Source organism: Cryptosporidium bovis (assembly GCF_009768925.1).
Source record: "Cryptosporidium bovis isolate 45015 chromosome Unknown contig_3, whole genome shotgun sequence".
Classification (NCBI taxonomy): Eukaryota; Apicomplexa; class Conoidasida; order Eucoccidiorida; family Cryptosporidiidae; genus Cryptosporidium; species Cryptosporidium bovis.
In genome coordinates, this window is record NW_027125024.1 from 1 (window position 1) to 12577 (window position 12577).

A 12577-nucleotide genomic window follows, 5' to 3' on the forward strand; every position below is an offset into this window, starting at 1 on the left:
CCGATTCTAATATTACATGAAAACAAATAGGCTCTGCCCTACTTCATACCAAGGTACCAATGTCTATTATATTGTACTAAAATGATAATTTCAAATATTAGAATTGATACATCCTCTGTATACGACTTTGATGCATCCAGGTATTGTAAGTACGAGAGTAGGCTTTGTCTTACGATCTACTGAGATTCATCCTGCGTTCTAAAGATGTGTTTCAATAGAGATCATGTAGCGGGGTCGCAGATTAGAGTTAGATTGAAAGCCTCTCTATTGCCATATTTGAAAATTCCCTGCCAAAACTTTTGATTGGCTCTGAATTTCTTAATTTGGACCAACTAGAAGCAAGTGATAAATTTATACTACTTCGAATGTTGTAATCCATAAATTGATCGTCTTCTTTTCTAAAAAGAAAAGTGATTTCATTAATTCTACTTTTTCGGTTGGTGTCTTTCTTTGTGTCAGTTATTGTTGAATTTTTATGTTCGGTTTTACTGTTTGTAGCCCTTTCACTCATTTTATATAATTCATTTTGTGATAAACTGAAGGCAGGACCTAAAATTAATTTCATTTTATCATTTTTAAATTCTTTACCTGAACTGCAAATTTTTTCTAACAATTTTGTTGATTTTGAAGTTTCGTGTAAAGTTGTGGTTTTATTTGCAAACCTATTACATGCAAAACAAGTATTTATTCTAAATGGGGACATTTCTCTTGCTCTATACTGTGAAAATTCGTTATAAGTAATATTTTTATTTGACTTATATTTAAACAATGGTTTTACTGATCTTCCTCTTTTAATATTAATATTAGAATCCTTACTAAATCTGAAAGGCTGTTGGGAAAGGCCTATCACCCTCCTTTTTTCCATACTTGTTTCAAGATTTCTTAAGGGTGTACTGTTTTTCTTCTCAGTGAAATTATTTTCACTTAAATTACAAACAGAAAACGACACATTTGAGTCTACCAGCTCAGGCACCCTTAAATTGGGGGTTTCTATTCTATTGAGGGGATTGAGTAAACTTAGAAAAAAATCGCCTATGTAATCATCAAGCGAAAAATCAACAAAAGTCATTTTAAAAATGAAATAGTATTTCTCTAAAGTTATCTTAAATCCTAACCTAAATCTAATGAAAAGCCCTAACCTCCTGGGAAACCACACCTTTTGCTATCAAAAAGCCTTAACTGTTCAATCGCCTCCTTTTGAAGACCACCAATTGCCCTCTTTAAAAAACCTTTCTCACGTAGGAATTCAAGTCTCTCATATGCAATAACATGCTTATTTCCAAGTAAAATACCATTTTCTACACAGTATTTTAATGCAATAATACTATATGGGTTTTCTTCATAGAGAGACTCGTAGAATGCCCTAGTAGCATCACCATTTGGAGGGGTGATATATTTCTGTCCCTCTCTAAAAAGTTTCCCGATATCTCTGGAATATTCGTCTATATCCGAGTTGTTATCAACCTTGGTTCTTTTATTTTGATTTTTTCTTGTTGTATTATGCCCTCTAGTCAAACTTCTAGTTGATTTCTTTTCTGATGACACCTTCCTCTTTTTAACTGCTGCTGTTTTACCCTTTGCAGATTTTTTGGAAGGTTTTTTTTTCAAATCATGGTTTTTGGGTCCATTTCCATTCAAATTTCCTCTTTTGGGCTTATTCAATATCGCGTTTGATGAAGGAATGTCACTGTTTGAATCAAGCATATTAACTCGAATAAAAAATATTTACTGAAGAGGTGTTTAGCCGCGCTTAGAATCGTCTAATTCAATTATTAATAAATTTTTCGAATGCCATCTTTGCTACCCCGGAAAAATTAGTTGTTTTTGGTCTCTGTTGCCTCCCGGTATTTTCCTTTTTTAATTCTTCTGTTACACTTTCAACTATCCTATCATCCAATTCTGCGCGAAATAAGTTCTCACTGCGCTTCGTTTCGCCTTGAATATTGCAATCCGCAGTCGAAGGTCTAACACTCTCTATTTGAGTTATTCTATGTTTTGCTTTTGTAGAGTTATTCGAGACATGTTTAATTGTTTTTAATTTTTTCTCTGAATCTACTATGTTTATCTCACTAACTTGCTCCATCAAGGTTTTGATTGTTTCTTGATTATGTTTAATTATATTGTCCCTTCCTTCCAATAGTTTTTCAAGGCGTACAATTAATTCATTTTTATCTATTAATACACTTTCAAGCGATCTCATCTCTTGTTTTAGTGCAGATATCTCGTTCATCAAATTATTTATCTGCTTAGAATCGAGATTACCTTTTTCACTAGACACTATGTTGTAGTTATAGTCAGTGTCATTTGGATTCAAAGATGACTCATCAATTGTAGAATAATTCATACGATTCGCGGAGAATGTTGATAATACATTATCACTTGCATGAATATTGGTTCTTTTAATTGGATTTGGAGGAGGTGTTGGTGCGTCACTTATTTCATGTGAAAACATCAAATCAGGTTCCCCTGAGAAATCAATCAAATCATCTGAATCGTTATAATAGTTTTCTATTTGTAGTTCATTCTGAAAAGTGTGAATATAATCTTTCTTCACAAATTCTGAAATATTCATTGAATCTATGTTTTTTGTTAAAGAATGATCATATGACTTGAAAAACTCGACAAATTTTTCATGAAATAACATTAAACTAAGTATATATTTTATTTCCTTTGCGTGCCTTGGAACTGATGGATCAATATCATATGGAAATCTGTAAATTAATGTTATTAGATCTGGATAAATAAAGAAACTATTTAAATAACTTGCAAGGTTGTACATATTTTTACCAGGTCCAAAATTATGTAATCCCCTAATTAGAAGGTCTAATACGTCCCACGGCAGAGCTTGTCCTGAAAGTTTTGTTTTTATGCCCTCACCTAACGATACTAATGTAATAGAACTTGGGTTAATATCAGTATCTAGTGTGCATTCATGTTTATTGCAAAGTCTAATTGTAAAAATGTAGTGGCATGTATCCCTCCAAGTATGTGAATTTCGCTTCTCATTAATAATAGATGCAAGCGAATTTATACTTGAGACCAACAAACCTTTACAGTACCCAAAACTATCATTAATGGGAGACATTTGAACCATTTCGCTTGTGCAAATATCAACATTTTCAAAAAAATCAATAAAGTCACCCTTGTTTGTAATACTATTCCAAGTACAAAAAATATTGTACTTATCACCTTCATTAATTTTTTTAGAATACAAAATAATGTTTTTCAATATAAGGAGCAACATTCCTGGTCCAACCAATTTACTGTTATTAAACGAGCCTTCAAGCAAATGAGGGCAATTCGCACCAAAAGAATATGGAGTGGAAATGATTAACCTATTACCCATCTCCGAAAAAAATAAGTGCGTCAATTCACTTGCAATCTTTGTTAAATCATCTATCTTATTCGTGATAATATCATCGAATGAGAACTTTTTATAGTTATAATTATCTAACGGAATATTTAATGTTTTATTATCTTTATTTATTATTTCATTTTCGCCGAAAAACCACCTGCCACCACGTTTCGACCCAGAAATATTACTTGTACTCGACGAATTACTATCACAAACAAAAATAAATGATTTCATTTTGCATGTTTGTTGACTACCTTTTGTAATCTCGTTATTATTATTATTATTAAAAAAAAAAAAAGGGAAAAACACATGCGCCAAGAATGTGGGAAATTTAGAAAAAGAAAAAAAAAGTTAAAAAATGCTATCCTGGACCTACTTTTGGAATATCAAAGTGCTCTGGTAGCAACGATAACCTCTCATTAAAATCTGAAACTCTTTGTCGATGTGTAAGTGCTGCCCGTTTTTGTATTTGCAACCTTACATTCTCCCGTTGGGCTTTTCTATGTGACAACTCTGCTTTTGTAAATGACCTCAGGTCATCATTTCCTAACTTTAAATTATGATATTCTGAACCATTGCTAGAGCGATTATTTTTTTCAGAATTCACCGGTGCTTCTGGTGTTCTAATGGGTTCTACCTCCAAAGAATTTCCTTGTGGCCGAGATCCCTGACAGATTCCACCGCTAATGTTAAAATCGTTATGTTTCATATTCTTCTCATTTGTAGAAAAGTTTTTCGTGATTTTTTTCCTAAACTTTATTGGTTTTCTTAGTAAATTCTGGTATGCATTCCCATATTTTTCGGACCAATCCTCACTCATCTTTCTTATTTGAAAATTCCACTGGTATCTCTGCAGAAAGGAAATGATAAACAAATACGATGGCAACAATAACTATTCCAACAATGTTGCATCCTAGGAATACTTCATACTCCATCTTTGTGTTCTTATAAAGTTGCGAGGTTAAATAAAATTAATAAATACTAAAGCGCCAATACTATCTAGTAAGGAAATAAAGCACTAAAGTATATATTTCCCGAAAAAACGGCTTTACAAATCTATATTCAATATTTAATACTATCTTCCTTATTTGGAACAATTTTAGATACCTTCTCAACTATTGTTCTAGAACAAGTTTCTGATTTCTTTTCAAGTTCCAAATTCTGAAAAAATGAAAGAAACTCAATGAATTAAAATCAAAACTCTTGTAACTTACACAGTTGTTTAGTTTGTTTTTTATAAACTCCTCAACAGTAAGTTCCGTATCCTTCAAAGAAAACCCGTTCATAACTAGAAAGAAAAACGCTAAAAAAAAATATTTCTATCAAAAAATGAAAAATGTGGCAAGTAAAAAAGCAAATTGGCGGTATCATTCATTTACTTTAATCTCTTGTCCAGATCATAGAGTAAATTTTAAGAATGAAGCCTATTTTTGATATATTTATTGTGGTACAATATGACGAGACCTGAGTCTGATAAATATAATTCTAAAACGTCTTCTAGTGGTGGACATATGCCGAATAATAGACATAAAGTTCAAAAAAAATCAATTGTGAACTCTAAAGTTTGTTATTTCCATGGTTGGAAAAGTGGTAAGAATATTCATAAATGCCCGGAATGTGTTGAAATTGAGAAAAAGTTAAGTAATAAAATCTCGCTTTCAGAATTCAGAAACATGTCAAATTTTAATCGTATTGAGGGCTCGACATCCTTGGATGGGATAAGGATTTGGCTTAGGTGCAATATGGGCCACAAACTCATCTATTCTCTTGAGGATATATCTCGTGGCTGTAGAATATGTTCATCGGAGAAATTTCTGTCTCCTAAATACAGAAATAATGCAATAAAACTCGACTTGAAAAAAGAGGAAGAATATAGGAAAAAACAAGGAGAACTACTTGCAGAAGCAAGGCAACAACTTACCATGGAATGTTGTAGAATAAGCAAGGAGAGTGAAGCAAAACAGGTAGAATATATTGAAGAATTCCCACATCTTCCTCGTGAAACAAGTGCAATCTCATACATTTTCAGATTCAAAGATAACCCATTTGAATTATTTAGGATACAGAACAAAGTCACAATAAAAAATAAAGACCTAATTTTGAACAAATTAAAAACTGCCTTCCGTGCTCATGCGAAACTTATACATCCTGACAAAAATAGTCATCCAAAGTCGGCCGATGCATTCCATATTCTTTCAGATTCATATAATAAAATAAAGGACTACATAGACAAATTTACATAATTAAATATTTAATAAAGCTTTTTCTTTTTTTTTTTCGTGTGAAATTTTAGTGTGCAACATGGAACCAATTCAACTACTGAAATTTCCAGAAGATGCAGATAGAATTATTTTATTTTTTTGAGTAATGAATGTTACTAAAGTCGGTTGTTATGTTACCGGCATAATCACTTTGATTATACTGTTTAATTCGGGTGTTGATTGTTGGAAAGTCAAACGCATTTTTAAGAAAAAGCGCAAGAGTAAACAATTACGTGTATTAACCGACCAAGCAAAAAAACAGTTCGATAGGCAAATACCGAATTGTGAAGACTATGGCCTACATGGTTGCGATCCTACAACTCCAGATGCATGTACGGAGTGTTACGGGAGGTGTGGTAGGCAATGTGAGGAGTTTCTGTGGCTATCCTTAGAGGCAGTTAATTTTAGGATGTTGCCGAGGGCTGAGTCCCAAAAAGAGTGTAAGCTTCCTAACAAAAAAAAAAGCACGCGTATCTTATGTTACACAACTGCGGGTAGGCGTCACTTCGATCCAACTGAACAAATCGTTGAAACCATGTCAATTTCGTCCCCAACCGACATTGAATACCAGGCCCCCGCCCCCCAGACGGATTCGTCCGAGTTGCTTTCGCAAGAAGCACTACAGGGTGTTGACGCAGTTCCTGTCACAGAGAAAATGAAAGAGAGTGAGCCAATCAACGATGACATCCCCGCTGTAGTGTTCAGAAAGTCGGATCGAGGCGGAGCTTTGGTATCATCATTGGAACTCAGAGAAGATAGCAGTATTCAAAACGCACAGTCACGCTACATGCATACTAATGATACGGACAAGACGCTATATATAGTTTGTGGAACAATACTTATCTTTTCAATAATTGCACTCTTTTTTGTTATATTATTAAAGAAGCGCAAGAAAGCTAATAGCTGACCAGGATCAGTTCAAATATGTTATAAACAACTCACAAAAATAGTAAACATTATTGTAGAATCATTTCCTGTTGGGGATTTAAAATTGGAAATTCCCGATATTTTTAAATTATTTTTTATTGAATCAGGTGGATTTCTTACGTATATATTTATTCTTTGCTTGTTTCTACCTCTTCTTTCTCTCAAATAATCTTGTGTCTGATTTTGTATCTGCTCAGATGTTGGTGTCCACTTTGGCTCAATTGTTATGCTCCTGGGTTCTATTATTATTGCCTCGATATCACCCAAGTTATTTGAATTGTTTTCTATATTTTCGCTAGTCCCAAGGAAATCAATCCTAGAAGTCCTATCCATCAGATTTTCTACTCTTAATTTAAGTAATATATGGTAAAAACCACCTTTATATGAAACATTTTTCTCAATTGATAAAATCTTAAAGTTTGGCATAAATAGATTTGCCGACAAGTTTATTCGAAATGGTGGTTGCGCAATGGGGTTTAATTGAGGTTTTATCACAAGCCTTTTGCAAATAAAACACCTTTTAGAGAACTGAGCACATAGTTTCTTTTCAAGAAGAGGTAATTTCATTGAATATGTGGAAAATATACGCTTTGAACAAATGTAACAGCTATTTATTATTTCTGGATTATTAAGATACTGAGTTAATGTTATTCTTGGGTTTTTCTTTGTATTCGTATCAATAACTTGCTTATAATCACATAGCAACTTGATATTACTTTTATTCAACCAAGTATTTTTCTCCAATATAGGTCCCTTGTGTAATAAATGTTTATTTTCAGTGGACTCTGTAATTACATCAGTTATTCTATTTAGGGACTCAATGATAGTTCCTACATAGTTGAATATTTCAACGAGTAAATCGGTGTTACAATGCTCTTCATTCACATTGCATTCAAAACTCTGATTTTTAATATCACCAGTGACACTATCACAAACAGTAATACCGTTACAAAAGTACACTTGGCCACAGTAATCACATGAAAACCGTTTAAATTCTACATTTTCTCCACCGCCTGAACCATTGTAATGTGGAACATATGCAGTATAAACTGTTGCGTTACATTTAAAGCAGCAATAGCAGTTCTTACAACAGAAGTTATTTGAAAATGCCTCACTTGTAGGTATATTCTCCAAACACCCCGGGCAGAAATAACTGTCTGCCTCAAATCTCACACAATCTTGAACAACTATTTTATTGCATGATTCGCAGAAATAGCAGTCAAATAGGTCGTGTAAATCATTATCAATAAGATAATATAAGTTTTGTGAATTCATTTACTGGATCCCGAAAACAGCCTCATATTGCGATGTTTCCCTCACTAAAAAATCCTTTTAAAAATTATTAAAATTTCGCGGTAAATTAAACGTGAAAATACTTTATTCAACTTAATAGAAAAAGGAACAATAAAGAAAAAAATAAAAATGTCTGCATATGATAGAGCAATTACTGTTTTTTCACCTGATGGCCACTTGCTACAAGTTGAGTATGCAATGGAAGCCGTTCGCAAGGGTTATGGTGCAGTTGGAGTCCGTGGGGCAGACTGTGTTGTATTGGTTGTTGAAAGGAAAGCCTTGGCTAAGTTACAAGACCCAAGAACTGCGAAAAAACTTTTGCTTGTAGACGATAATACATGCCTTGCGTTTTCAGGTCTACACGCAGATGCTAAAGCTCTTGTAAATCAAATTAGACTTGAGTGTCAAAACTACAGACTTAATATGGAAGATTCTCCTCCAGTTGATTACATAGCAAGATTTGCTGCACAAAAACAACAAAAATATACTCACAAAGGTGGAGTTAGACCTTTTGGAGTTTCTACTCTAATAGCGGGAATGCATAGTGATGGAAGCCCTGGTCTATACCAGACGGACCCATCGGGAATTGCACTAGAGTGGAAGGCTCAGGCAGTTGGCCAAAATTCTAAAACTGTACAGGAGTTTCTTGAAAAAAATTTTAGGGCTGACATGAACAGAGAGGATGCAATAAACCTTGCAATTAAAGCTTTGCTTGAAGTAGTCGAATCAGGCTCAAGGAATATGGAGGTTGTTATTGTAGACAAAAAAGGATGCAATTTTGTGGTCGACAAAGTAGTCGATGAGTTGGTCTCGAATATAGAATTACAATGTTTATCAGAGAAAGAAACGAAAAAGTAACTTCTAGTCATCGATAGTTTGTTAATCTGTTAGTTTCTGGGGTTTTTTCCGGGGTTTTTTTTCCTGCTTTTTACTTCATTCACTAACTTTCTGAAAAAAAGGGGGGCCACCAATGAGAAAATTTAGATATTGTTGCCACATCAAAAAATACAAAATTAAAAAATGAATTCGTCCGAAAGAAGTGACAACATTGGTTTGTTAGCAATGAAAAGATCTTCAAGAAGGTCATCATTCCCCACATTACAGGGATTATATACTTCCTTTTTTGAGAGCGAAATTGCAAATGAGATATCAGACTACATGACAAATAAAAATTCAAGCAAGAAAATTGACCCAAAAATACTTCAACTTATCTTCATTACTACGATTTTAATATCAATAGTTCTTTGTTTAGACCATGGTTTTGTTGCTTGTAATCTTAAAAATATTGAAATGAGCTTTGGTACTGGGTTCACGCAATCCAGTTTCATAGGCTCAATGGTATATTTTGGTTTTTTGATAGGTTGTTTAATCACAGGTTTATTCATACCTATTATAAAGTCAAAGTTCTTGATACTCAGCTCGCTTACTATTGTGGCACTCTGTGCAATTTATTCATCTAAGGCTGATTCTCTAAGCGAAATATATGCATCAAGATTTTTCAGTGGGTTTTTCCAATCGTTTCCAATTGTATATTTACCTTTATGGGTTGAGAAGTACTCACCGAAGACTAATACAATAGTTTGGCTGGCATATCAACAGCTTTTTAGTATGTTAGGTATTTTTTTTGGTTATCTAATTGGAGGCATATTCACTTGTTTTACAGTAAATGAATTAAATACTATGTTTTATGCAAGTATGAGTGAGAAAATTTTAGGTATCTTACTTTCATGGAGAGGTCCGTTTTTGTTACAAGCAATATTAATTCTACCAATAATTGTTGTGCTTGTTTTTATTCCTGAAGAATTTCTCGACGTAGGTAATGAGGTGGATTTCGTGGAATACGAAAACTCGAAAACAACTGGGCTACTCGTTTCTGGAACCAACCTACAAAGGTCAACAAACAATGGAATAACATATGGAAACAGTACCAAAAATAAACCAGGAAACAGACTTAAAAGATCCAGTATATTATTACTACCTTATCAGGACTACGGGACTAACTCGACTAAGAAGGAAAGTATTAGAGAGATACTGACTAGTCCTATTTTTCTATTCACTACCATTGCCGTCTGTGGTGTTTACTGTGTAAACACATGTACTATTTTCTGGCTTAATCAATACTTGACGGAATTTATATCTATCGATAAATTTTCATCAATATTCTCTGTGGCATGTATATACTTGATTGGTCCGACTGCTGGAGTATACTTTGGAGGCGTAATTGGGGATTTATTAATTGAATTTCATCCTGACAGTTTTGGGTGGATACTAACGGCATGTACTGCTTCTTCATTTCTTGGGTTAATAACCTCAATGGTAATCGAAAAAACACGATCATATATTTTGTTTATGTGGGGTATGGCATTACTACTGTTCTTTCTAACAAGTACACTTCCTATGTCTTTAATCGTAATAATGAAGTGTGTTCCTTCTAAGACAAGGCAACTTGCATCTGCTATTGCACAGTTTTTATTCAACTTTGTTGGATTTTTAATATTCCCTGTCCTTATTGGACTTTTAATGGATGTTATTGAATATTTTCCATTTGGCGCACTCAAAAGAAAATATAATCCTATTCGAATTGGAATGAAGGCAATCTTGTACCTCACAGTTCCTATCTTATTTTTTTACTCACTTTCTACACTGTTCAGCTATTGTAACTTTATAACGCTTCCAGAAAAACATGAGAAAAAGATTGTTATAGCAAGCCAGGGTACCTTGCCAAGACAAGTAATTATTGAGTAAGATTTATCGATTGCATAAAATTCTAAAGTATTATTGGCGCCCGATTCAATACTAAATAACTAAAAATATGAACTTGTATTCGGAAGAAATGAAATCACAAACACTTAAAAAGAAGATATTAGGTGGAATTTTACTCAAGGAAATTCAATCGGTAAAAATACTTGTCGTTGGAGCAGGTGGTATTGGATGTGAACTCGTTAAAGATTTAATTTTATGTGGATTCCGATATATAACAATAATTGACATAGACGGTGTAGATATCAGTAACCTCAATAGGCAATTCTTTTTTCGTAGAAAGCATGTTGGGGTCCCAAAATCAACTGTGATTGCTCAGGAGGCAGTTCTTTTATTGAAAAGGCAAGATGAAAGCAGTACTCTAGATTTCGACATTAAGGGAATTGTTGGTAATGTCATGAACTTCGGTACTGATTTTTTTAAAAAATTTGGTTTAGTGTTAAATGCACTTGACAATGTTTCTGCTAGGAGCTATGTTAATAAAGTTTGTGTAGCTTCTAATATCGAATTAATTGATGCAGGTAGCGCAGGTTTTAGTGGTCAGGTCCATCCAATAGTACCGAAAGTCTCAAGTTGTTATGAATGCATTCCACCTCCTGTTCAAAAATCATTCCCTATTTGTACCATAAGGCTTGCCCCTGAGAAGCCGCAACACTGTATTGCATGGTCGAAAAATTTATTTGAAATAATGTTTGGAAAAGACGTAAACTCCATAGAAAACTCGGGTAATGTATTAAGTGATATTGCTAACAAGATTAAAATGGATTTGAGTGTATTGATAAATAAGGAGAATACTGCCAGAGATGATGCAATCGACGAATATATTAAAAACACGTTCAACTTTTTATTCTCTACTGAAATCAATTCACTAATAAAAAATAAATTCTTTGAAAATAGTAACACAAAGCCACCAACTCCAATTTCTTGGGACGAATCTCAAGGACAAGAACTAGACAAAAACAATAAAGTAGCTTCGAATCATAAAATTAATAGTGACCAAAGTATACTTTCAATAAAGGATAGTGCAGACCTTTTTTACAAGAGTACTTTCGAATTGATAAATAGAAAAGACGCCCTTATACCATTGATATTTGACAAAGATGACAAAATTATGATGGACTTTGTCTTTTCCGCTTCGAATATTAGATCTCATAATTTTCATATTAAGCCTCTTTCACGCTGGGATTGTCAGTCGATCGCTGGATCCATTATTCCTGCAATTGCATCAACTAATGCTATAGTTGCCGGTGTACAAGTTGTGCAACTCTTAATGTTACTTAAATCTAAATTGAGTATGTCGATTGACAAATTAAAAATTGGCAGGGGGGCTGAGAACTTAGAATTTAATTATGCGAAATTCGTCTGGATAAGGAATATCCCTATTGGCAAATTTCTAATTTGTTCTGAACCACTTGATAGTCCAAATCCTAGGTGTCTGGCTTGTTCACAAAAAATTTTTAGGATAACCATTTCCAGTTTTGAGAATTGGTCACTTAGTCAATTCGTTCTGAACTTGATATGCGAACATCTCAAACTTCTCGAGCCTATAATTGAATTAGATGGGAGGTGTATTTGGGACCCAGATTTAACATCTGAAGATCAATTCAAAAATAGTGCAAAGAAGAGACTATCTGAGTGGAAATTCTATGATGGTTGCATAATTACAATAACGGATTATTCACAAGGGGAGTTTCAATGTGACGTAATTGTAAATTCTAACAATGAAATCGGGAATAACATCAGTGAGAACACTTTTTTTGACGAATATAACAACGAGAAGTTTGTTGTTGAAACGGAAACAAAAAATTCGTTCGTAGAAAATGGAGATATTGCAATTATTAATGATAGAAATGGCAAAGATATTCCTGTTGAAGTCTGTAAAACCATAGAATCTACAAACACTCCAGCTAAGAGAAAGGAGATATGTCATACTTCTTTCAAAGGTGAATCAAAAAGAAGTAAAACAAAATAGTTTGTTTCA

At 33.5% G+C, this 12577-nt stretch overlaps 10 protein-coding genes across 10 annotated transcripts; 5 read left to right on the forward strand and 5 right to left on the reverse strand.

Annotated features, from left to right (window-relative positions):
- Positions 1-247: 247 nt before the first annotated feature.
- Positions 248-1069, reverse strand: FG379_002052 (uncharacterized protein; the record flags this gene model as incomplete). Its single annotated transcript, XM_067327921.1, has 1 exon — positions 248-1069. One exon carries the CDS (start codon positions 1067-1069, stop codon positions 248-250), a length of 822 nt encoding a protein of 273 aa, XP_067183460.1.
- Positions 1070-1134: 65 nt separating this feature from the next.
- Positions 1135-1704, reverse strand: FG379_002163 (uncharacterized protein; the record flags this gene model as incomplete). Its single annotated transcript, XM_067328032.1, has 1 exon — positions 1135-1704. One exon carries the CDS (start codon positions 1702-1704, stop codon positions 1135-1137), a length of 570 nt encoding a protein of 189 aa, XP_067183571.1.
- Positions 1705-1765: 61 nt separating this feature from the next.
- On the reverse strand, positions 1766-3589 carry FG379_002274 (uncharacterized protein; the record flags this gene model as incomplete). The annotated part of the gene is made up of 1 exon (XM_067328143.1): positions 1766-3589. The coding sequence occupies one exon, from the start codon at positions 3587-3589 to the stop codon at positions 1766-1768; it is 1824 nt and encodes a 607-aa protein (XP_067183682.1).
- Positions 3590-3716: 127 nt separating this feature from the next.
- On the reverse strand, positions 3717-4175 carry FG379_002285 (uncharacterized protein; the record flags this gene model as incomplete). Its single annotated transcript, XM_067328154.1, has 1 exon — positions 3717-4175. The coding sequence occupies one exon, from the start codon at positions 4173-4175 to the stop codon at positions 3717-3719; it is 459 nt and encodes a 152-aa protein (XP_067183693.1).
- A 634-nt stretch (positions 4176-4809) lies between these two features.
- Positions 4810-5598, forward strand: FG379_002296 (uncharacterized protein; the record flags this gene model as incomplete). Its single annotated transcript, XM_067328165.1, has 1 exon — positions 4810-5598. The coding sequence occupies one exon, from the start codon at positions 4810-4812 to the stop codon at positions 5596-5598; it is 789 nt and encodes a 262-aa protein (XP_067183704.1).
- A 124-nt stretch (positions 5599-5722) lies between these two features.
- FG379_002307 (uncharacterized protein) lies at positions 5723-6523 on the forward strand (the record flags this gene model as incomplete). Its single annotated transcript, XM_067328176.1, has 1 exon — positions 5723-6523. The coding sequence occupies one exon, from the start codon at positions 5723-5725 to the stop codon at positions 6521-6523; it is 801 nt and encodes a 266-aa protein (XP_067183715.1).
- A 20-nt stretch (positions 6524-6543) lies between these two features.
- On the reverse strand, positions 6544-7818 carry FG379_002318 (dynactin subunit p62; the record flags this gene model as incomplete). Its single annotated transcript, XM_067328187.1, has 1 exon — positions 6544-7818. One exon carries the CDS (start codon positions 7816-7818, stop codon positions 6544-6546), a length of 1275 nt encoding a protein of 424 aa, XP_067183726.1.
- Positions 7819-7965: 147 nt separating this feature from the next.
- On the forward strand, positions 7966-8694 carry FG379_002329 (proteasome subunit alpha type 7 (Proteasome component DD5); the record flags this gene model as incomplete). Its single annotated transcript, XM_067328198.1, has 1 exon — positions 7966-8694. The coding sequence occupies one exon, from the start codon at positions 7966-7968 to the stop codon at positions 8692-8694; it is 729 nt and encodes a 242-aa protein (XP_067183737.1).
- Positions 8695-8856: 162 nt separating this feature from the next.
- On the forward strand, positions 8857-10581 carry FG379_002340 (transporter; the record flags this gene model as incomplete). The annotated part of the gene is made up of 1 exon (XM_067328209.1): positions 8857-10581. One exon carries the CDS (start codon positions 8857-8859, stop codon positions 10579-10581), a length of 1725 nt encoding a protein of 574 aa, XP_067183748.1.
- Positions 10582-10648: 67 nt separating this feature from the next.
- Positions 10649-12568, forward strand: FG379_002053 (SUMO activating enzyme subunit 2; the record flags this gene model as incomplete). Its single annotated transcript, XM_067327922.1, has 1 exon — positions 10649-12568. One exon carries the CDS (start codon positions 10649-10651, stop codon positions 12566-12568), a length of 1920 nt encoding a protein of 639 aa, XP_067183461.1.
- Positions 12569-12577: the final 9 nt, after the last annotated feature.